Source organism: Eleutherodactylus coqui, chromosome 1 (genome assembly GCF_035609145.1).
Source record: "Eleutherodactylus coqui strain aEleCoq1 chromosome 1, aEleCoq1.hap1, whole genome shotgun sequence".
NCBI lineage: Eukaryota > Metazoa > Chordata > Amphibia > Anura > Eleutherodactylidae > Eleutherodactylus > Eleutherodactylus coqui.
In genome coordinates, this window is record NC_089837.1 from 467508416 (window position 1) to 467529015 (window position 20600).

The following is a 20600-nucleotide window of genomic DNA, read 5'->3' on the forward strand; positions in this document are numbered from 1 at the left end:
TGGAGACTATCTGCTGGAGATGTCTCAAATAGCATAGCAGAATATCTTCTCTTTCTCTCTGTACCACACCCGCATAAGTAACATCATCATAGACAATATTGCACAGTAATACTGAGCAGTGTAGATGTGAATCCAGTAGCTGTAGGGTAGTAAACACCTGCTCTTATCAGCAGCAGCACGCCTGTGTGAGTTTCTGTCCCGTCATTAACTTCCTGCTCCCCATCTCCTCTCCATAGATTGAAATGGGCAGCATGAGACAACACCCAGTCCACTTGACAAAAGGCAGTGGACAGCAAGTTGGAAGGAAGTGTGACCAGTAGTGGCCAGTACTTTGGAAGGCTTTTTTAGCACAAAAATGTAAATGAAATGATCTGCACTTTTGCTAGTTATCACACTGGCCATCATATAAGTACAAGTTTTTTTGTAAGTGCAGTGCCTCTAATTGTTTGTTTACCACTGGAAGTTAATCTGTCCTGATCACATGATGGACACATAACGGCACAGCTTTTTACAGCTTAGTTGTCGGGGCTCTGTCTTGTAGCAGTCTGAGTTTCTGTGTTATAACCTGATCAGGACAAAGTTTTAGCTCTGGAAACTGAATAAATGTTTCCATCGAGTGACTTCAAGTAGAGATCCTGAAAGTACTTTATTAGAAAATTGTATAACCTATTTACTAAAACCAGAATACTCCTTTAATGTTGTCTCATAAGGGCTTAGTCACACGGGCGTTTATTGCCGCGATTTGCGCATGCGCATGCGTCCGGCGACTTTTTAAAACCATTGCTTTGCAATGGTATCGGACACATGAGCGCTTTTTATGCGCTCGTCCGATAAATTAGAGAACAGAAATCGCAGATCGCACCTATCTGCGATCTGCGATTCCTGTTCTCTTCTCTATATGCGCTCAACGGGGCCGGCGGCAGCAGCGCCGACCCCATTGAGAACATACAGAAGACAAATCATTCTTCTCTGCCACAGCTGGAACAGCTGTGGCAGAGAAGAACAATGTTTGCCCATTAAATTCAATGGAGCGGCAATACAGCCGACTCCATTGAAAGCAATGGGCTGCCGGCGTGCGCGGGATGAATTGTCGGTAAGGGGTTAAATATATAACCCCTTACCTGCAATGCATCCTTAAATGTGAAAAAATAAAAAAAAAGGATGTACTCACCAGCTCCCGGCAGCTGGAGATCCCGGCGGTCGGCCTGCAGTGGGTGTGAAGGAGGTGTGACTCAGGCTTGCCCCTGATTGGCTCAGCCTGAGCCAATCAGAGGCTGATCTCAGTCACACCCATTCATGAATTCATGAATGGGTGTGACTGAGACTTGCTTCTGATTGGCTCAGCGCTGAGCCAATCAGGGGCAAGCCTGAGTCACACCTCCTTCACACCCACTGCAGGCCGACCGCCGGGATCTCCAGCTGTCGGGAGCAGGTGAGTACATCCTTTTTTTTTATTTTTTCACATTTAAGGATGCATTGCAGGTAAGGGGTTATATATTTAACCCCTTACCGACAATTCATCCCACACTCGCCCGCAGCGCTTGCATTCAATGGAGCCGCTGTATTGCCGGCTCCATTGAATGCAATGCGCTGGACAGCTCCTGCCCGTTTCTAATGAAACGCGGCTAGGAGCAGATTTTCGGGCGATTTTTGGGCCGATTTTTCGGCGCCGGTCACGCGATTTGCGCATGCGCATCCGTCATGCGATGCGCAAATCGCGTGAAAAAACGCCCGTGTGACTAAGGCCTAAAGAAGGCAGTCTGCATTATGCTCTACTATCCAGCATGGAGCTCATTAAATTGGTTACTTTGTTTTAAACTACATGTGGGTTTAACCTTTTAGTGACCAAGTGCTGTAGATATATAGCAATCGGTGCTGGGCATTAAACCTGCACTATAGTAAATATACGGCATGGGTTTAAAGCACCTGATCCTGCAGTCTAGCAGGAGCAGGCCCGGTGCAGGGTTGTCTACTGACAGCTGAGCTCCTAATATCCTGATAGAACAGCGAGAATGGAAAAACCTCTGCCCCCAACTGTTTAACCCCTTCAATGCATCAATCAGTAGCGATCGCGGCATGGTGGCGGGTGACTGGAGTGGAGGCCTGACAAAGACCTCCGCATCTGCCAGGTGTCTTACCCCATCACACTCTGCTTCTGGCAGAGTCCAATTGACTGAGTGCATATCCATAGTACAGTGCATTACAGAAGTAATGCAGTGTACTTTCTTAGTAATCAAACAATCGTTGCGCCAAGTCACCTTGAAAGACTAAAAAAAAACTTCAAAATAAAGTTCAATAAATGTTATTAAAAAACCTTGTAGATTAAAAAAAATTCCCCTGCAAAACAATTGCTCTTAATGACCTAAACATTTGCAGTATTCTGTTATTTATCCCACACAGTGAACCATGTGAAAAATAATTTTAAAAAAAGAGCAGAATTGCTATTTTTCGCCCATTTTCCTCACTAAAAATTGAAATGAAAGCAATTAAAAGGTCGCATGTACTCAAAAATGGTATCAATGAAAAGTACAACTCTTCCCACAAACAGACCTGACAGCTCCAGAGATGGAAAATTTTAAAAAGTTATGGATCTCAGAATGCAGCGATGCAAATTTATTTATTTTTTCTATAAAGTGTCTTTATTGTGTAAAAATAGTTTAAAAAAAACTACATAAATTTGGTCTAGTTGTAATTGTGTTGACCCGCAGATTGATTGAAAGGTTATTTATGCCACTCAGTGAAGAAAGAAACTTGAAATATTATTCTAGAGTTGCTGTTTTTTTTTTGCTGCTCTTACCTCCCTAAGAAGCGAAATAAAAAAGACTAAAAAGTTAATCTTAGCCCAAAATGGTACCAAGAAAAACTATAGGTGGTCCCACAAAAATATAAGATCTTATACAGCTCTTTTAATGGAAAAATTAAAATGTTTTGTGTCTTGTAATGCAGCAGCAGAGAAACTATTTTCTGTTATTCTCTAAGTGTTTATGGTGTACAAAAGCAGTAACATGAAAGAAAAACTACATAAACTTTGTATCGCCATTATCGTGTTGATCCAGAAAATACCATTGTCATGGTTTTTTACCACACAATAAAGGTCAATAGAACAAAGTAAGAAAAAACAGTAGTGGAATTTCCGGACTTTTTTAACAATTCCCCTAAAAAAATGTAAAGGTTTACATCACATTATACATATTCCAAAGTGGTGCCATTAAAAATACAACTGCTGCAAAAAACAAGCCCTAATATAGCTATGTAGACAAATAATATAAAAGCTATGGCTGGTCACTAAGGGGTTAATAGATTGTTTGTTTCTTTCTGTAGATAAAACAGTGGAAACATCTTGAAACATTTGACTGCTGGACCAAACCTATTTTAATCAGCAAGATATATAAGTCAAGAAGACCCAACATTCATAGAGTTGATATCTGCTGAGTTGCTACTTTAGTTACTAGCGTTGTACAGGATTTAAAAACATGGCTGCCTTTTTCCAGGAACAGCGCTACACCTGCCCTTGTGTTGTTTGGTATTGCAGCTCAGCTCCATTGAACAGAATGGGACTGAGATCCACTACCACATACAACCTGCGGACAGGTGTCGGTGTTTTTGGAAGAAAGCATCCATCTTTTTTCAATCCTGTTCAGCGCCTTTTAAAGCTTATCCCTGACTTCCCAATATTAAAGATCCATATTTTAATTTTCTTCTTTTTTTTACATATTGTATGGCGGTGCAGAACCTAAAAGCATCTTTTTTTCATTGTATTCTGCAGGTCTGAAGACAATTGTGGGAGCCCTCATTCAGTCTGTGAAGAAGTTGTCAGATGTCATGATTTTGACGGTGTTTTGCCTCAGTGTCTTTGCTTTAATCGGTCTACAGCTTTTCATGGGTCATTTACGGCGGAAATGTGTTGTTTGGCCAATCGACATGGATGACCAATACTTGGCTAATGGCAGCAAAGGGTTTGACTTTGATGAATATATAAACAACGAAAGTATGTAGTACAGTGTCAATACTAGCAAATCTTGTTTTATTATTTGTTATGGTTAACATGTACCTGAGTTTTCAACAAGTTGTCTAAATAACAGGTTCTCCTAAGGCTGGGTTCCCACAGGGCAGAATCCCGCGGGAAATCTCGAGGCTTGGCCGCAACGAAAAACCGTGAGATTTCCACAAGGAAAGTGCTGCTTCAAAACCCACGGCACTTAGCCGCGGGTTTTGGAGCGGCTTGGTTGCATGCTTTTCCATTGAGGCCGGCGCTCCCATAGAGGTGAACGTGGCCTAAACGAAAAAAAAAAATTAACATGTTGTGGCATATCAAAAATCTCATCCACACAGCTGGCTAATCCCGGGATTAGAGGCCGCAGGTGAATTTGCCGCAGCAAAATTCTAGACGGAATTTCTGCGGCAAATCCACCCTGTGTGAACCCAGCCTACTCACTCATCTGCTGCTTTTTAGACCTGTTTCAATTCTGATTTTTAGGTGGCTTTCCCCATTTTTTTTCTGCCCTGCTGTTTGCAATACATTTTCAGGCAGAGGGCATATTGCAAGCCTGCCAGTTTGCCAGTAGTTCACTGTCCTGTACTTCCTTTCCTTCACTTCCCAGCAGGAAGGCTGTTTCTGAATGCCCACCCCTCAGCTGTCCTGGGACGATTGTAGGAGTTGGGCATTCACAGACATTCTGGCCAAATGATTAGTAAACCCAAAATAATGGGCACACATAGGTGCTGTAACTGCAGAAGAGGCAGAGGATGTGGATATTGTTTACACAGTGTCTGCAGATCTGTCAACCTGTTAGTGCATGAGAGAAGCTGTGAAGATAAAACTGTCCTCCCACTGCTAAGAAAACCTTCCAGCATCCAAGTTACTACAGAAGCTCAATACCTAACAACAGTCAGCGTATTGCAGAGAGGCTGGAAGGGAGATACCTAGTGGCAGCCACTTCAGCCTTGATTTACAGTGCTAAAACAAACTTTTTTAAATGAAAATGTATTTCAAGATTAACGAGACACATGAGCAGAAGTTGTCTGAAAAGTTATTGTCATTTTATTTGGCAGTGGGATTTCTTTTGTAAGAATGGACTGATGGTTAAAATGAAATGCATGCAATGACATTGTTCACAGATGAGGTACCTGCTCTCTGCCACCAGACAATGTAATGGGTCAGCCGGTCCAGGTTTACATATAGTTTCTTACCTTTCTGATGCTGTGCCATGTTTTATTTGATATACAGAAGACCTAAATTTCTTTTCAACTTCCATATGCCAACCAAATAGATTCCTTGCTAGCAAAATGAACCCTGTGTGATGGCATCGCATCATCCTAAAGTGAATCTCCATTTTTAAAAATTTTAAATTCTGTGCTCATTAGTTTCTTAATATTTCCTTATACAGAGACCCAAATCTGCCGAGACACAGATTTAAAGTGGTATTCCCATCTCCGCTTTTCATAACAGAGATGGGAATTCACTGCTATACTTACCAGCCGCCCGGTTGTCGACTCTGAAAACACCCAAGCACTTCAGTGGTTTGTGTAGCTCCCATTGACGTTACAGGGAGTAATGGAAAGAGCGTAGCACACTGTTATACACTGGTTCCATAGGTGTCATTCACTTCAATTAGCACTAAGCAAACAGCACTGCGCTAAAGTGTATGGCTTTATTTCTGACAGGTGGTTAGAAACAGAGGCTTAGTTTTTCGCATCTTGGACATGAAAAGCCAAGAAGGGAACACCCCTTTTCAATTGGGAAAGGAGGTCTGGTTGATCTTTAAGGAAACAAAGAGGAGTTTGCGCAGCTGCACCGCCACACCGTTCATTTCAGCTCTGCAATCTCTGGCATGCTCACTGAAATGAATGCAGCGGTGGTGCACCTGTACGACCTCCATTCCAGTACCTTGAAGAACAACTGAACACTATTTCCTGGGAATGGTGAGGTTCTAGTGGTCCGATTCCTACCAATATATCAGTTTTTACCTATCCAGTAGATGGGTGAAAATGTGAAAAAACATTAAGTCTCCAGAGTACCCCTGTAAACCTATATGGAGGACACAGTTTGTGGGTGGCCTAGTGTTGTTGTTAATACTTTGAAATAAATTTAAAGGGTAATGGGTAGCCAGTGAAAGCATTGGCGGAGGGGAGAGGTAGAACAAGGAGAGATGGAGAGAGAATACAGATCCCATGAATCATCTGACTGAAGGAGTCATGGCCTAGTGAGAAGTGCCACGTCACCTTCATTGCTTACCAAGCACAGCGCCATACATTTTGTAGTAGCAGTCCCTAGCACTACAGCTCTCTGCTGCTTCGTCTCATTTACGTGAATGGGACTAAGCTGCAATTTCAGGCATGACCATACAGATGTATGTAAAAGTCAGAGTGATCTTCTCATCTATCATGGTTACATTTTACAGGGTTATTGCAAATGATCTTCCCGATTTGATACCCTCATAACTCACATTTAATGACACACGGATACATAAATTTGATATCAATGGAAACAAACTCTAAATCTTTCATTTAGTAAAAGTGACTAACACGGGCGGTTTTCCCCGCGATTTGCGATCGCATAACGGATGCGCATCCGCAAATCGCGTGACCAGGGCCGACGATTCGCTGAAAAAGCTGCACCTAGCAGCGTTTTCACTGAAACCGCCCCGCACTGCCCGCTATCCTCTGCCACAGCTGTGCCACAGCTGTGGCATCGGAGAACGATGTTCGCCCATTGAATTCAATGGAGCTGGCAATACAGCCGACTCCATTGAAAGCAATGGGCTGCCGGTGAGCGCGGGATGAATCAGAGGCAGCTCTCAGCTATTGAATAGTCCCTGCGCTGAGCCAATCAGAGGCAGCAATCACTCATCCATTCATGAATTCATGAATGGGTGAGTGAGAGCTGCCTCTGATTGGTGAGGGCTGTGACCAATCAGAGGCAGCCCATTGGGCAGGCAGGGATTTTAAATCCCCGCCTGCTGAATACCACACAGAGCAGTTCACGAGAACTGACGGCTGGAGGCAGCTGAACTCTGGCTGCAGGGAAAAGGTAAGTATAATTTTTATTTTTACACATTTTAGGATGGTTTTCAGGGAAGGGCTTATATTTTTAAGCCCTTCCCGAAAATTCATCCTGCGCTCGCCGGCAGCCCATTGCTTTCAATTGAGCCGGCTGTATTGCCGGCTCTATTGAATTCAATGGGCGAACATCGTTCTCCTATGCCACAGCTGTGGCACAACTGTGGCAGAGGATAGCGGGCAGTGCGGGGCGGTTTCACTGAAAACGCTGCTAGGTGCTGCTTTTTCAGCGAATTGTCAGCCCCGGTCACGCGATTTGCGGATGTGCATCCGTTATGCGATCCGCAAATCGCGGGAAAAAACGCCCGTGTGACCGAGGCCTAAATGTGAGTTATGAGGGTTTCCAGTGAGGAAGATCATTTGTAATAACCCCGTATACCACATTGGAAAAATAAGAGATCTCAATCCACTACTGTTTTTCACAATTAAAGGGCTCTGTGACTGGAGCATAAAACCTGTTGGCACAAAAAATGTGAGCATTTTAAGCACACTCATTGCTTTGAATTAGCTACCGGATATACTAGAGTATTAGCCATTCCGATTATACGCTGAGGCAATAAGTTTTACCACAAAAAACTGGTAAAACTTATTGACTCGAGTATAAGCCTAGCTATACTCAAGTATATACTAGGCTGGGAGGTGAGTATTGCTGGGTTTTTTGTTGTTGTTTTTTTTTACCTCACTCGAGTATAAGCCGAGGGGGGCTTTCCAGCATTAAAAAATGTGCTGAAAAACTAGGCTTATGCTTGAGTATATATGGTAAATATTTAATATTTTATCAGCATTTTAGTTAATTATGTGAAATTTGAGCAGTGTTATTATCTTGGATTACATTTGTCATAATAATTAAAAAATGCTTTATTATCTTATAAGTCAGTGAGTGAAATAGTTCTGTTGCACATGACATTCATTCTTCACTTGTATTCTGTAATTGATTTGTTCCTTATTTTTTTCTATAGCAAACTTTTATAAACTGCATGGAGCCATAGATCCAATACTATGCGGCAATGGCACAGACGCGGGGTAAGTATCCCAGTATGACTGAACTAAACCAATTTGTATTTCATCTTAAATTTATAGAAAAGTCCATTTGTATACAACAAAAAACCTTTATTAATAAGTTCCTTCATTTTCTAATTATTGGCACTTGAGGTTTTGGGCCTTAAGCCTGCAATTCCTCTACTCTGATATCTCTACGATAATCCTTCCGAGATTTTGCTTGGGTTATCATAGGGACATTTTATCAATCTTATTCACCACATACTTCAATGTTTACATTTTGGATGATTTGAGTACTTACATCAATTACCTATTAATATCCAATAGGTGGCACTAGAGAGCCAACTTTCTTTCTCTAGGATGAAAGTTTATTTACATACTCAAAACTTTTCTCCCCTAGACTTGATTACGTATATTAATGTAGAGGAATTCGTTTTTAAGTAATATTTTTTTGTAGCCTTTAATGCAGAAAAAAACACTAGGCTGTCAAATGTAGTAGCCCCGAAGAAAGTCACTCAGATTATAACATTATAACTCTTTAGTAAAGACTGCAGTATGTCCTTATTTATTCCATGCTTCACTAAAGTCATTACAGCTTTACATAGGTTGTCACAGATGTTGAATGGCAAATCTTGAGGGAAGAGAAAATCTCATGGTCTTATTGTATTTACTTATAGCGAACAGATTTTTTTACCAGTGATGTTTTACTTGCACGATCCATTCTTATCTCATGCTATGTTTTGGGAATTTGTGCAAGACCAAGTTGGAGCACAAAGTGTTAACATTCGATCAGGTGTAGAACATAATCAGGGGCACTTGCAATTAATAGGAATATTATCACTAATCTATATTCTGCAAGATTCAAACCAACAGTGCAGCATGTTTGTTTACATCTTTAATTAATAGCTAATTCAGTTGTAACATCCAATGCTTCATGCCGCCTTGACCAACATATGTGTAAAAATCTAAATAACACATGGTGCCCTTGTATCTATATGTTGCATTCATTTTCTTCCCTTTTTTAATTTTTCTAATCCCAGGCAATGTCCGGAAGGATACACATGTATGAAAGCAGGAAGGAATCCAAACTATGGCTATACAAACTTTGATACCTTTAGTTGGGCTTTTTTGGCCTTATTTCGCCTTATGACTCAGGATTTTTGGGAAAACTTGTATCAATTGGTAAGCAAGCCAGTTGTGTACATTTGATGTAATATTTAATGTATTTTATTTGATATTGTTGTATTTTGACCTTGTAAATTAAGAGAAAAAATAGGAAAGAATTATCAGTCCTAGTATTGCAAGTAAAGCTGAGTGAAAGTTGTTGGTGGCTTCGGTGTAGTACATTTGCTGCGTCTTAGGGTGAGTGACTACGTTATAGGGACTGTCTCACTGCAAACTATATCTGGTATGCAGAGACTTCAGTCATGGCTCGTTGGAATATCTTTGGCCATTCAGTTCAATGGGTCTGCTGGAGTTAGCCGACTTGACTAACTCTGGCAGTCCCATTGAAGTGAATGGAGCAGTAGTGCACATGTGCGGCCACCACCGCCACACACTTTGGAAGGCATTGTGGCTGAACTCTCTGCATGACAGGCAAAAACCTGTTGTGGGGCAGCCCCCTAGCTTCCAAATTATTTAATGTTACTTTGCAAGAGGCAGTTTTGGATTATGGAGGAACATAGTCTAAGATCATTAGCAGTATGGAGAGCATTGGGAAGGGTGGTAGCCAGAGATATAGGATGGTGCAGCACAATGGAGAGCTTGAAGGATGAGAGTGATGGCTTTAAATTATAAGTTTAAATTCTATAGTGGACGGGCAACCAGTGCAGTGACTGGCAGAGGGTAGAGGCATTTGTGTAGCAGTTGGATAGAAAAATGAGCCCCGTTTTAGAAAATGGTTTCAAATTGTGATGTTACTTAAAAGGCTTTTCTGAGTTATTTATTTTTATACAATTTTGGGCTCCCTATGCCCAAAACTATATAAAAAAATATACTCACCGTAGCTCCAGACCGACATTTTGGCATTCTGGCCCTGCGGCATCTGACAGGTGACATCACCTGGCCAGAAGGCATGGTGACATCTCATAAAGGCTTCTAAGGTAGAAGCCCTGAGGAAGATTTATGGAACATCACTAATTCCATTCCTGCTGGCCCCCCATTGGCTGTAGACTTCACATGGGTAAACAACCCGCGTGACCACTGATGCCGATGTAAACAGAAGACTGAAGCGGCGGTCAGCGTGAGGTGAGTATGTTTTCTTTTATTTTATACACCCCTCACCCCCAGCAGCCCCCACCACCACCAATGTTTCTTTAGTCAGAAAACCCCTTTCATTTCTTTGAGCTCTTTTTAAATATCTGATGTGGCTCAACACTCACTTCTATATATAACTGTAGTTCTGGAGCTACCAAATGTTGAAGATGTTGGGACTGCAGGCATATTGGCATTCAGTTAATTAGCAGTAGATCTCAGGAAAAAGACTTAAGCTTGATGGTGATAACATCTAAGTCCTTGTATTGTAACATAGACTGAGGCTGTTCATACTGTATTTTACCTGATAAGATAGCAGCACATTCTCACTGTTCTTTTTTAATATCGTTTAGGTCCTTCGTGCTTCTGGAAAAACATACATGATCTTCTTTGTTTTGGTCATCTTCGTTGGCTCATTTTATCTGGTCAATTTGATTCTGGCTGTGGTAGCCATGGCTTATGAAGAACAGAATCAAGCAACTCTTGAGGAAGCCGAGCAGAAGGAAAATGAATTCAAAGCCATGCTGGAGCAGCTGAAGAAAAATCAGGAGGAGCAGGTGTGACCTCAATCTGAAGAAATATACAAATAAGTATATGTGACCCATATTGCGAAAAGGTTGAGCTATGAGTGGGAGTAAAGATTAGGTAGTAGAATGAATCCCCCCCACACCCTCCTCTAATTCACCTACTTGTTTCCGCCACATTTGTTCCTACCACACAATGCAATATTGTTATTTATCTGTTATTGCCTTTTAGGCAGCAGCTATGGCTACCTCTGCTGGCACCGTTACTGAAGATGCTGTGGAAGATGACGAAGGGGATGCCCGGATGTCTCAGACATCTTCCGAACTTTCAAAGTTGAGTACTAAGAGCGCAAAGGAAAAAAGAAACCGCAGAAGGAAGAAGAGGCAGAAAGAATTATCGGAAGGGGAGGAGAAAGGAGACTCTGAAAAAGTGTATAAATCTGAATCAGAAGATGGTATGAAAAGAAAAGGGTTTTGGTACCCCGACAACAGGCTGGGACGAAAGTTTTCTATTATGGACCAGGTAATGGAAACCAGAACACAGGTGGTCTTCACAGCAGTTCACTATGACATTCTGCCTTTTTCTTACTGAATACAGGAATGGCTCTCAATGCTCTTTTGATTTTGCCCCTGAGTAGTAATATGGGGCAAACAGGTTACAGAGGAGCATCTGTGACTCTACAGCTGCCTTAAGGCAATTGTCTTGCAGAATTCGATCAAAGGAACAAAAATGTAAGATAATTGTTACATCTAAACGCAAAACCATCCTGTATTATTCGTTTACTTTTTGTTGGTCGCATAAAAATCATCGTAGGTACGCTCCGTTCTAACTGTGTCTAAATGCTCCCCATTCAGTGTTTCACATAGGAGCTTAAGGCTTCATGTCCACGGGCAAAAGAAGAATTAAAATCCGCAGCGGATTTTAACTCTTCTCCTGCCCGCGGATCCACATCCCATAGGGATGCATTGACCACCCGCGGGTAGATAAATACCCGCGGATGGTCAATAAAAGTGATTTTTTTTAAAAATGGAGCATGAAAAAATCTGGACCATGCTCCATTTTAGTGCGGAATGCGGAATTTACTCACCCGCTCCAGATCTTCCCTTCGCCGCGGCTTCATCTTCTCTCCGTCGCGGCCGGATCTTTTTTCTTCAGGTCGGCGCATGCGCGGGGCACGCAACCAACGTGCCCTGCACATCCACCGGGCCGAAGAAAGAAGATCCGTCCGCGACAGAGAGAAGATGAAGCCTCGGCGAAGGGAAGATCCGGAGCGGGCGAGAGGTGAGTTAATTCTTATTTTTATGCCTCATGTCCGCGGGGCAGGAGGGACCCGCTACGGATTCTCCATGGAGAATCCGTAGCGGGCCTGATTTTTCCCGTGGACATGAGGCATAAAGGGATATTCTGGCGATTCAAAGTGAAAGCTTCATAAAGCGATAGCATGTAAGTTTGTAATATAATGTTATAACTTGTTTTATAAAGTTGCAAAGATATAGGTTTATCTCCGGTCTCCCCTCTGCTTAGTTCCCCATCAGTATCTAATGGTTACGACCTGTATGATCCGCTGTTTTATTGGTCAGGCATGCTCAGTGCTTTCAAATTTTAGAATGATGATCACAGAAGGGTGACAAATGGGCCAAGCAAACGAGCCATCTGTGGTCACAACAGCACCTGTGTATGAAGTGATGGACAGCCGTAGTGTACCAATACAACTGCATACTTTTTAGTTTTTCTGTTTTCATTAGTGTCCTAGTTTGTTTTTGGATACTCTTCGCTTTTTCATATTTTTTGATGCTATGGGGGAAAACAAAGGAAAAAATAAGACAATTGTAACATATGCATACAAACCTTTATACAATACACAAATACAATAAACACAAGATCACAACAGCAACAATAAACACATCTGACTTCTTGTATTTCCTAAGATAGAGGCTAAGATGTCTTTTTGTTTTCTCTCTGCAGTCGCTACTGAGCATCCCAGGTTCTCCTTATCTGTCTAGACACAACAGCAAAAGCAGCATCTTCAGTTTTCGAAGAAGTTTCAGAGATCCTGTTTCCGAAAATGAGTTTGCAGATGATGAACACAGTACAGTGGAAGAAAGTGAAGGCAGACGAGACTCCTTGTTCATCCCAGTCAGACACAACCGGAAGAATAGTTACAACAGTGGGTACAGCCAGGGCAGCAGATCCTCTCGCATCTTTCCAAACCTGCGAAGGAACGTTAAAAGGAACAGCACCGTGGATTGTAACGGCGTGGTTTCATTAATTGGTGGTCCGGGTGCCAAAATCCCTGGTGGACGTCTTCTGCCTGAGGTGAAAATAGATAAGGCAGCTACTGATGACAGCGTAAGAAAGTCTATAGTAGTTTAGTCTAGGCATGGCGGTCCACCCTTCTGCTTCCTGTATGCCGCCCTGAAATACTCAGTTGGATCCTTCCCCGGTGGAATGAGTACTGGTTTTCTCCTAACCTTATTCTAACCTTTTTCTAAACCTGTAAAAAGATTTTGATTAGTCTTTTTATGTTATGTCTTTTCCCAAATTATACTATTTTTTTCCCCTTGTCTAATAAGGAGACAAAAACATGCTGGAAATTTACTTTTATGGATTTATACTTGCATAACAACCTCAGATGTTTCATTCAGGTCAACAAACGCAAATTTGTTTTAAGTACCTACAAAAGCACTTATGCCTAACCACCCTAGGACCAAAAAGGAGCAATGCAGGCTATATATCTTTAGTAAATATGCTTAAAGCGAACTTGTCATTTGATTTGTCCAATCAGTGCTGACCTATTAGATTGTGTAGGGACACACCCCTTTGAGAAAGCTTTTGGTAACACCCCGTTGTCAACATATTTATACATTTCTAAGAGGAATAACAGAGGAACTGTACACTGCAGAGCGAGGCCGGCTTCACACATGATGAAAGTGCTGCGGGCATTCTGCAACAGAATACCTACAGCAGTTATGCTAGATACCCGTGGTGGCAAATCCATACATAAATGGTGCAGGTTTGGCCACGTTATTAATTGTGGACTTTAACCCTTATATTGCCAGTGTTAAATTCTGCAGCATTAATCCATATCATAAATCGACACGCTGCGAATTTAGAATCTGCAACATTTTTCAAAGATTATGTGGATTCGTTGCAGAAAATTTCATACCATCCACATGGCTTGTACTGTAAATGCTGCTGAAGTTCCACGGGGATTCCCCCCGGAAGTGTTTACGGCCCGTGTGAAGACAGCCAGAAAAAGTGCTGCAGAATTGTTATTTTATAGTGACTACAAATATTTACGTGAAAACCCCGGAAATGTCAGGAGAGCTGACCTCTCCTGTTTAAGGGCTTACTCCTACACATTTTTCATTGTTTTATACACAGAGGGACCAGGCTTTGGTGGATTGTATTAGTATTTGTGTACATATGGAAAAAGACAGGAACAATAAGCACGGACTATTAGAGCGGCAGAGAAGACCCAGCTAGCGAGAGCCCGCAGTCTACAAATACCTACAATATACATATGTGAATATTTGTATTGTTGGAGAATTAATAGGCTAACTTACCCCTATATGCACGAGCGATACATTTAAAAAGCTTCTCCTTCAAAATAATGGGTCTTTCATGTGTTTATATATTAGTGTTATCCCATAAGCCATCAAGTGGTCATGCAGCTTCTAATAGAAGTTGATGGAGAACTTTGACTAAGTGGTTAAACCCCAACAAATGTTGCTCTCTTGGGGTTCCCTACCTTTCAATACTTATATGTTTACCCCTTCATTTCTTTATATATTATAATTAAGCTTGTACATCATGCATAGTCCAGTGAATAATAGCTAAGTGTGCAGAAGATGCTTTTATAAATGGCAGTTCTTCATATTAGTAATATATCTGTAAATTCCAGTCTGGTTTTGTCTCTGCTAACCCAAAATCTATAATCTTTCACTGTTTCTTTTGTTCTATAACCTTTCACTTTTTCCATTATTTACCAAGATAGCATGTTAGCCTAGTGTATAACTACTCCGATCTCCTCCTCTAACCTGGCATGGGTACTCAAGAATAGCATGGTGCATGCTTAGGAAATATAAGAATACAAATCAAGTAGATAATAAGAAAACAGCAATAATTTAGCTTCACTAAATCTGCAAACTCGAGGTACAGATGTAGCAAATGTGAACTTGACACTTCACACGTTAATTCAACAAATAGTTACTGAAAACTTTCACTTTACTTTTTTTCAGTACATTTTGTTGTGTTAAAGGGGTAGTCACATCTTGGTTTTTCATGACCGAGATGGGAGATCCCGGCGCGCTGTTTCCAACACCTATCGGAAAGAGCCAAGCATTCTTTCAGCTTGGCGCTCTTTGCATACCTCTCAATGAAGTGAATGGGAGCTATGGAAACGGCGTAGCGCACCCTACTACTGTTTCCCTAGCCCCCATTCACTTCAGTGAGAGCTACAGAAAAAGCGCTGGTCTGAAGCGCTTGGCTCCTTCTCTAGGCTGGCTCTTTCCGGGTGGCTGGTCACTATGGCAGCAGTTTCCCATTTCTGCTATGAAAAACCCTTTAAATGCCAATTTAAAGTTGTCTTAGATTACCAATAGCCAATGTCATTACAGCTTTCACAGGCATCAGGCTCTCCCAGACTCTTGAATGGCAAAATGGCCTTGTTTTAAGGGTATATGGAAGTGGGACATGTATTCCTGGACAATAAGGCTCAATGTTCACAGGCGGAGTTGAATTGCAGAATCCGCGTGGGGTACCTGCGCGGATGATGCGCAGTTCAAGCCGCCCATAGGGAAGCATGAGCGTTTGCAACTGAATTAAAGCATGCGGATTTGATTTGCAGACCTTTGGGTGTGGAAATCAAATCGCAGCATGCTCCATTTTATTGCGGTTCCCGCACGGATGTCTTGCATTGAAGTCAGTGGAAGCCATCTGATCCGCGGCCCATCTGTAATTGACATTACCGCAGGAAAGCAGGAGTTTGGAGAGAGAAAAAAACAAAACTGTAGTGCGCATGTGCGCCGGCGCTCCAGACGGCACGTCCGCACACATTCAAAGTAGAAAAAAAAGAAGACCCGGACGGGTAAGCAGGATCCTCGGCCGCAGGCAGGTTCGGATTCTGCTGCGGGCTCCCACATGCAGAATCTGACCCGCCCGTGGACATGAGCCCTGAGGTAGATTTTCCATTGGGGGTATACTACTAAAACTAGGATATGACTGAATACAGTTTTATTTTAGCAGCTTGACAGAGAAGAGCAGCTTGTGAACTTGTATTTCTCACCTAGTGACTGCTGTACAGTTAGTTTCCATTGTGGTTGGTTGGATGATAAACAATAAAAGTGTTTATTCACTTCAAATCACCAATTTACAAGTTATGTGCAATGACTCATTCACAATTATTATTGGAAACTGTTAACAGGAAGATCCCCTTATTGGCAGCTGAGCCCCTTTAATGAGATTAATATACTGAACCTGGTGCAAAGACAACACTTTCTAACACACAAGAGTATTCTCTATGCAGAAACTGAGCCAGCAACGAGCGCTGTAAGCCTGCAGAATTGTGAATACAGCTCTGCACTATAACACACGGCCATAACGGAGCAGATTCATTCTGCGCATAAACTAAGCATTAAGAATGAGAAGCGAATATACTGTATAATCGGTAATGTGGAAACACTCATTGTAGATACCTCTAATCTATGTATATAGCCTACAGTAGCTCTCCAGTTGTAGTCTCTGTATGGAATACAGTACAGTGAGCTAGTCGGCAGGTTAGTGGATGCAAGAAATATTACAAATTTTCAATAGTCAAAAAATTACATTTTCTTGAGTATTTTTTTCAAAAATCTAGTGAGGATATAAAGCTGACCCACCCCCTTCTTGTCTAACTGAGTGCATTATTTTACAGCCTACAACAGAGGTGGAGATCAAAAAGAAGCCTTCTGGGTCTCTCCGGGTGTCTATGGATCAGCTGCATGCATCATTTGGGAAAAAGAACAGAACCAACAGTGTCCTGACTGTCCTGACGCAGACTCTGGTTGAAGGTACTGGCCCCTCGGCTGCTATCTGCTTAGGGCTCTGTTCACATTACATTTCAGGATCTCCCAATGTATACCTCGAAACGCATCAGACATATGCAAGTACATAGTAGAAAGAAAGTATCCAGCTCCACGGACAGTAAATAGGCACTTTTATTAGAGAATTTTAACCCCTTAAGGACCAGGGTGTTTTGGTCCTAAAGGATCAGACACTTTTTAGGGATTTTACTCATGTGGTGCTTTTAAGGCTCTATTTTTTTCCATCTCCTACCACAATTTTTTGCTGTTTTTTTTTTTTTTGCCTTGAGATATAGGGCGATTTTTTAAATATCTTTTTTCACAGATTTTTTTTTAGTTTTATTGGAGGTAAAAAGCTAAAAAAAATCATTACATTTATAGTTGTTTCAAATTAACATATTTACGCTAAAATAAATAAAGTATGGGAATGGGTTCCTCACTTTGTTTTGCACGTTTTGATATATAATTTGTATAGTTTTGGTATACAGGGTGCATACAGCAACTATTTTGGTTGGCGTCGGCGGTTGATCATTTTCTTTTAAATGTATATATTTTTATTTTATTCTGTTCATTTTTTAACTTAATTTTGTAACAGTTTTCTTTACCATCTATGTCTCCCATGATGTCATATTAGACTTATGGGGGTCATTCACATAGGTTTTTGTGTCTTTTTTTATTTTACACTTTTTGGGCTTATTCAGACGCCTGTATATCGGCCGGGGATTTCACGCCCGTCCGATATACACTGTTCTTCTCTGTAGGGGGAGGAGGCAGGACAGGCCGGGAGCTAGTGCACTGAGCTCCCGCCCCCTCTCTGCCCCTTGCCACTATTTGCAATGGAAGGGGGCGGACGGGTTCGGAACTTAACTCCGCCCCCGTCCCGCCCTCCCCATGCAAACAGTGACGAGGACCGGAGAGGGGGTGGGAGCTCATTGCTCTGCTCCTGACCCGGGCCGTCCCGCCTCCTCCCCCTGCAGAGAGGAACAGCGTATATCGGCCGGGTTTTCACGCCGATACAGACGTCTGAATACGCCCTTCCACTGTAGCTGGGGCATCCATAGGACCATGAGTTACAGGGTAGAACATCCCCCTGTAGTGACACTAGTTAGCTGATCAGGGTCCTATGACCTTCTCAAGAAATAATGGAGCTATATAACATTAGTAATGTGAAACTCCCATTAAACCTATTACTTTCATGAACCTTAGCTTACAATGTCTTCTATTTTTTTTCTCTCTCTAGAACTGGAAGAATCTCAAAAGAAGTGTCCACCTTGTTGGTACAAGTTTGCAGATACCTATTTGATATGGACGTGTTGCCCTCTCTGGATACGTATCAAGACCATAGTTAACTTGATTGTAATGGATCCCTTTGTTGACTTGGCTATAACCATTTGCATTGTCCTCAACACTCTGTTCATGGCCATGGAACACTACCCTATGACTCCACAGTTTGAAGGAGTTTTGTATGTAGGCAATCTGGTAGGTGATCTCCTGTAGTGTTCATTTCATCAATCTCTAGTTAGACACATACAGTACTTTTATTTCTCATTATAACGCCTTTGGCACACTCTTGTGTTGACTGTTTAAAATCTGGATGCCACGTAGAGAGCATACAGACCCATATTATTCTATGGTATGACACATACTATTGTGTTTTTTTAAACAGACAGGGTCTGCATGAGAAAATTGCATGCACTATTCTGATGCAAATTATGGACAAAACGCGCCCATTCAATTAATTGTCGACCCGTAAAAAAAATGGCATCCATGTGGTATTCGCCAAATCAATGACCGGCGAGAACTGCCTGTGATTTGGCTCAGCACCTCAGCCAATCACATTCTGCTCTTTCAGCAGGTGGGGATTTTAAATCCTCGCCTGCTGATAGAGTAGCACCACAGTGCAGGGGACAGCAGGAGAAGACGCAGCTGTGCCCCAGCAGCTGAGGCAAGGTGAGTATCTATTTTTTTGGTTTTTAAACCACTTTTACTTGATTTTCAGGAAAAGGCTTATATTTAAAGCCCTTCCCCGAAATCAATTGCTGGCAGCAGAATCCTCTACCGCAGCTGACATGTATGACAGCTGCGGCAGAGAATTGAAGAATTCCTCTGCTGCATCTGTCACAGATGTGACAGATGTAGCAACAGGGAATTCTTTTAACTAGCGGGGATGAAGGGAACATCTGCCGCATGCGGCAGATGTGTTCTTCATCCCGACGGGGGTGACAGCAGCGGCGGAGAGGTATATTTTTTATTTTTTTTATTTTTTTACACTAAAATCTTTCTTTATCGGGGAAGAACTTACATGTAAAGCCCTTCCCTGAAAAAGAATGCAGGGGTGCCGGCAGACCATTGTTTACAATGGAACCGCCGGCAACAGGCGCGGCTCCATTGAAAGCTATGCACGGACCTGCATTCACGCGAGTTTTTGCACCTACATGGGTGTGCGCCTATGAACGCACAAAAACACCCTCAGGTGAAGCCACCCTTATCATGAGTGTTTTTTTCCATTACATTCTTTGAGGAAAAATTTACAAATTGCTGGTGATTGTCTATTTTGTTTTTTGTTCTCTGTGACTTCACCTTAGCTACTGTGTATTAAAACAATGCCTTCCCAGAGTCATCCAGAATCGGCACAAAAAGTTCATTACTGCAAGTGCAGAAAGTTTATAGGCTAGTAAACCACTAGTGAAAAAAATACAATTATCATGTAATTGTCACACATATAGTAAGACTAAAAAGAGCCTTAGTACGGTGGAGCCGGGACATGTACTTTATACAGGTTGTACCAGAATAGACTTATCACCTATCCATAGCTCAGGTGATAAAAAGCCTGCTCGGGGAGGGCCTCCACCCATCCTGAGACTAACAGTCCCATGTCCTTCTGTTCTCAGTACCCATCACATGTGCGCACTGCCGCTCCATTTATTTCGAAGGAGCTGACGAAAATAGTCAAGTACAAGCACTTGGCTATGTCCAGCAGTCTCATTGATGATAAGGAAGCAGTACTGCGCAAGCACGACTTCTACTCCATTCAAACTCCTCCTCCCTCTATAGGGGGTGCAGTGAGGAAGAGAAGGGGACACGGGACTATTCTGTCAATTCTGGTGCAACCTTATTAAGTTTCAATAGAACACTTTTCAAATATGGTAATCTAAAGGGACGTGGTACCACTTAAAGGTGCTGTCTCATAGTAGCACATATGGTCTTTATAGATGGGGATCCTCTATTTGGAAGCACCCTCTATGGGCAAGAGTGGAAAGCTACTTCAGGGACGGACCCCTGCTTTGACAGATGAAGAAACCATCTACTAACTGAGTTTGATTTAAATGAACTCCACATTGTACGACTTTCACTGCAGAAAAAATGAGTGACTGCGCAGAGCTTACCGTAGTGATAACAGCTGATTGCAATGGACTTAAAAAGATCCACACTTGTTGTGGTCACATGATTACCGTGATGACTTCAATTCACTAAAGACAAACCCTTGGGGTGCCACTACATGAGCGCTAGCGGCTAACACTCACATTTCCTTGACAATTGCCGGATGGCATCTGTAAGTGCGGGTGCTGCCCAGAATCAGGGCTATTAACAATCTATAGCAGCACTAATTGTTGAGCAGCATCTGCATTTACAGGTGCCGCTTGGCATTTTTCAGGAAAACGACCCCTTTAGGGCTCAGTCACACGGGCATTTTTACGCGCG

General features: G+C 42.2%; 1 protein-coding gene across 5 annotated transcripts in view; it reads left to right on the top strand.

Moving 5' to 3' along the window:
* SCN8A (sodium voltage-gated channel alpha subunit 8) overlaps nt 1-20600 on the top strand; it is a 122567-nt gene that overhangs the window by 43761 nt on the left and 58206 nt on the right. For 2 of the 5 annotated variants that reach the window (XM_066584357.1, XM_066584354.1), the window contains exons 6-13: nt 3767-3988; nt 8019-8082; nt 9099-9240; nt 10665-10868; nt 11068-11358; nt 12802-13185; nt 16751-16886; nt 18139-18377. In XM_066584357.1, coding sequence (XP_066440454.1) covers nt 3767-3988; nt 8019-8082; nt 9099-9240; nt 10665-10868; nt 11068-11358; nt 12802-13185; nt 16751-16886; nt 18139-18377 — 1682 coding nt within the window. Of the gene's footprint in view, nt 1-3766; nt 3989-8018; nt 8083-9098; nt 9241-10664; nt 10869-11067; nt 11359-12801; nt 13186-16750; nt 16887-18138; nt 18378-20600 lie in introns of those variants that run through there. The other 3 variants (XM_066584355.1, XM_066584356.1, XM_066584353.1) reach the window with 2 other exon arrangements.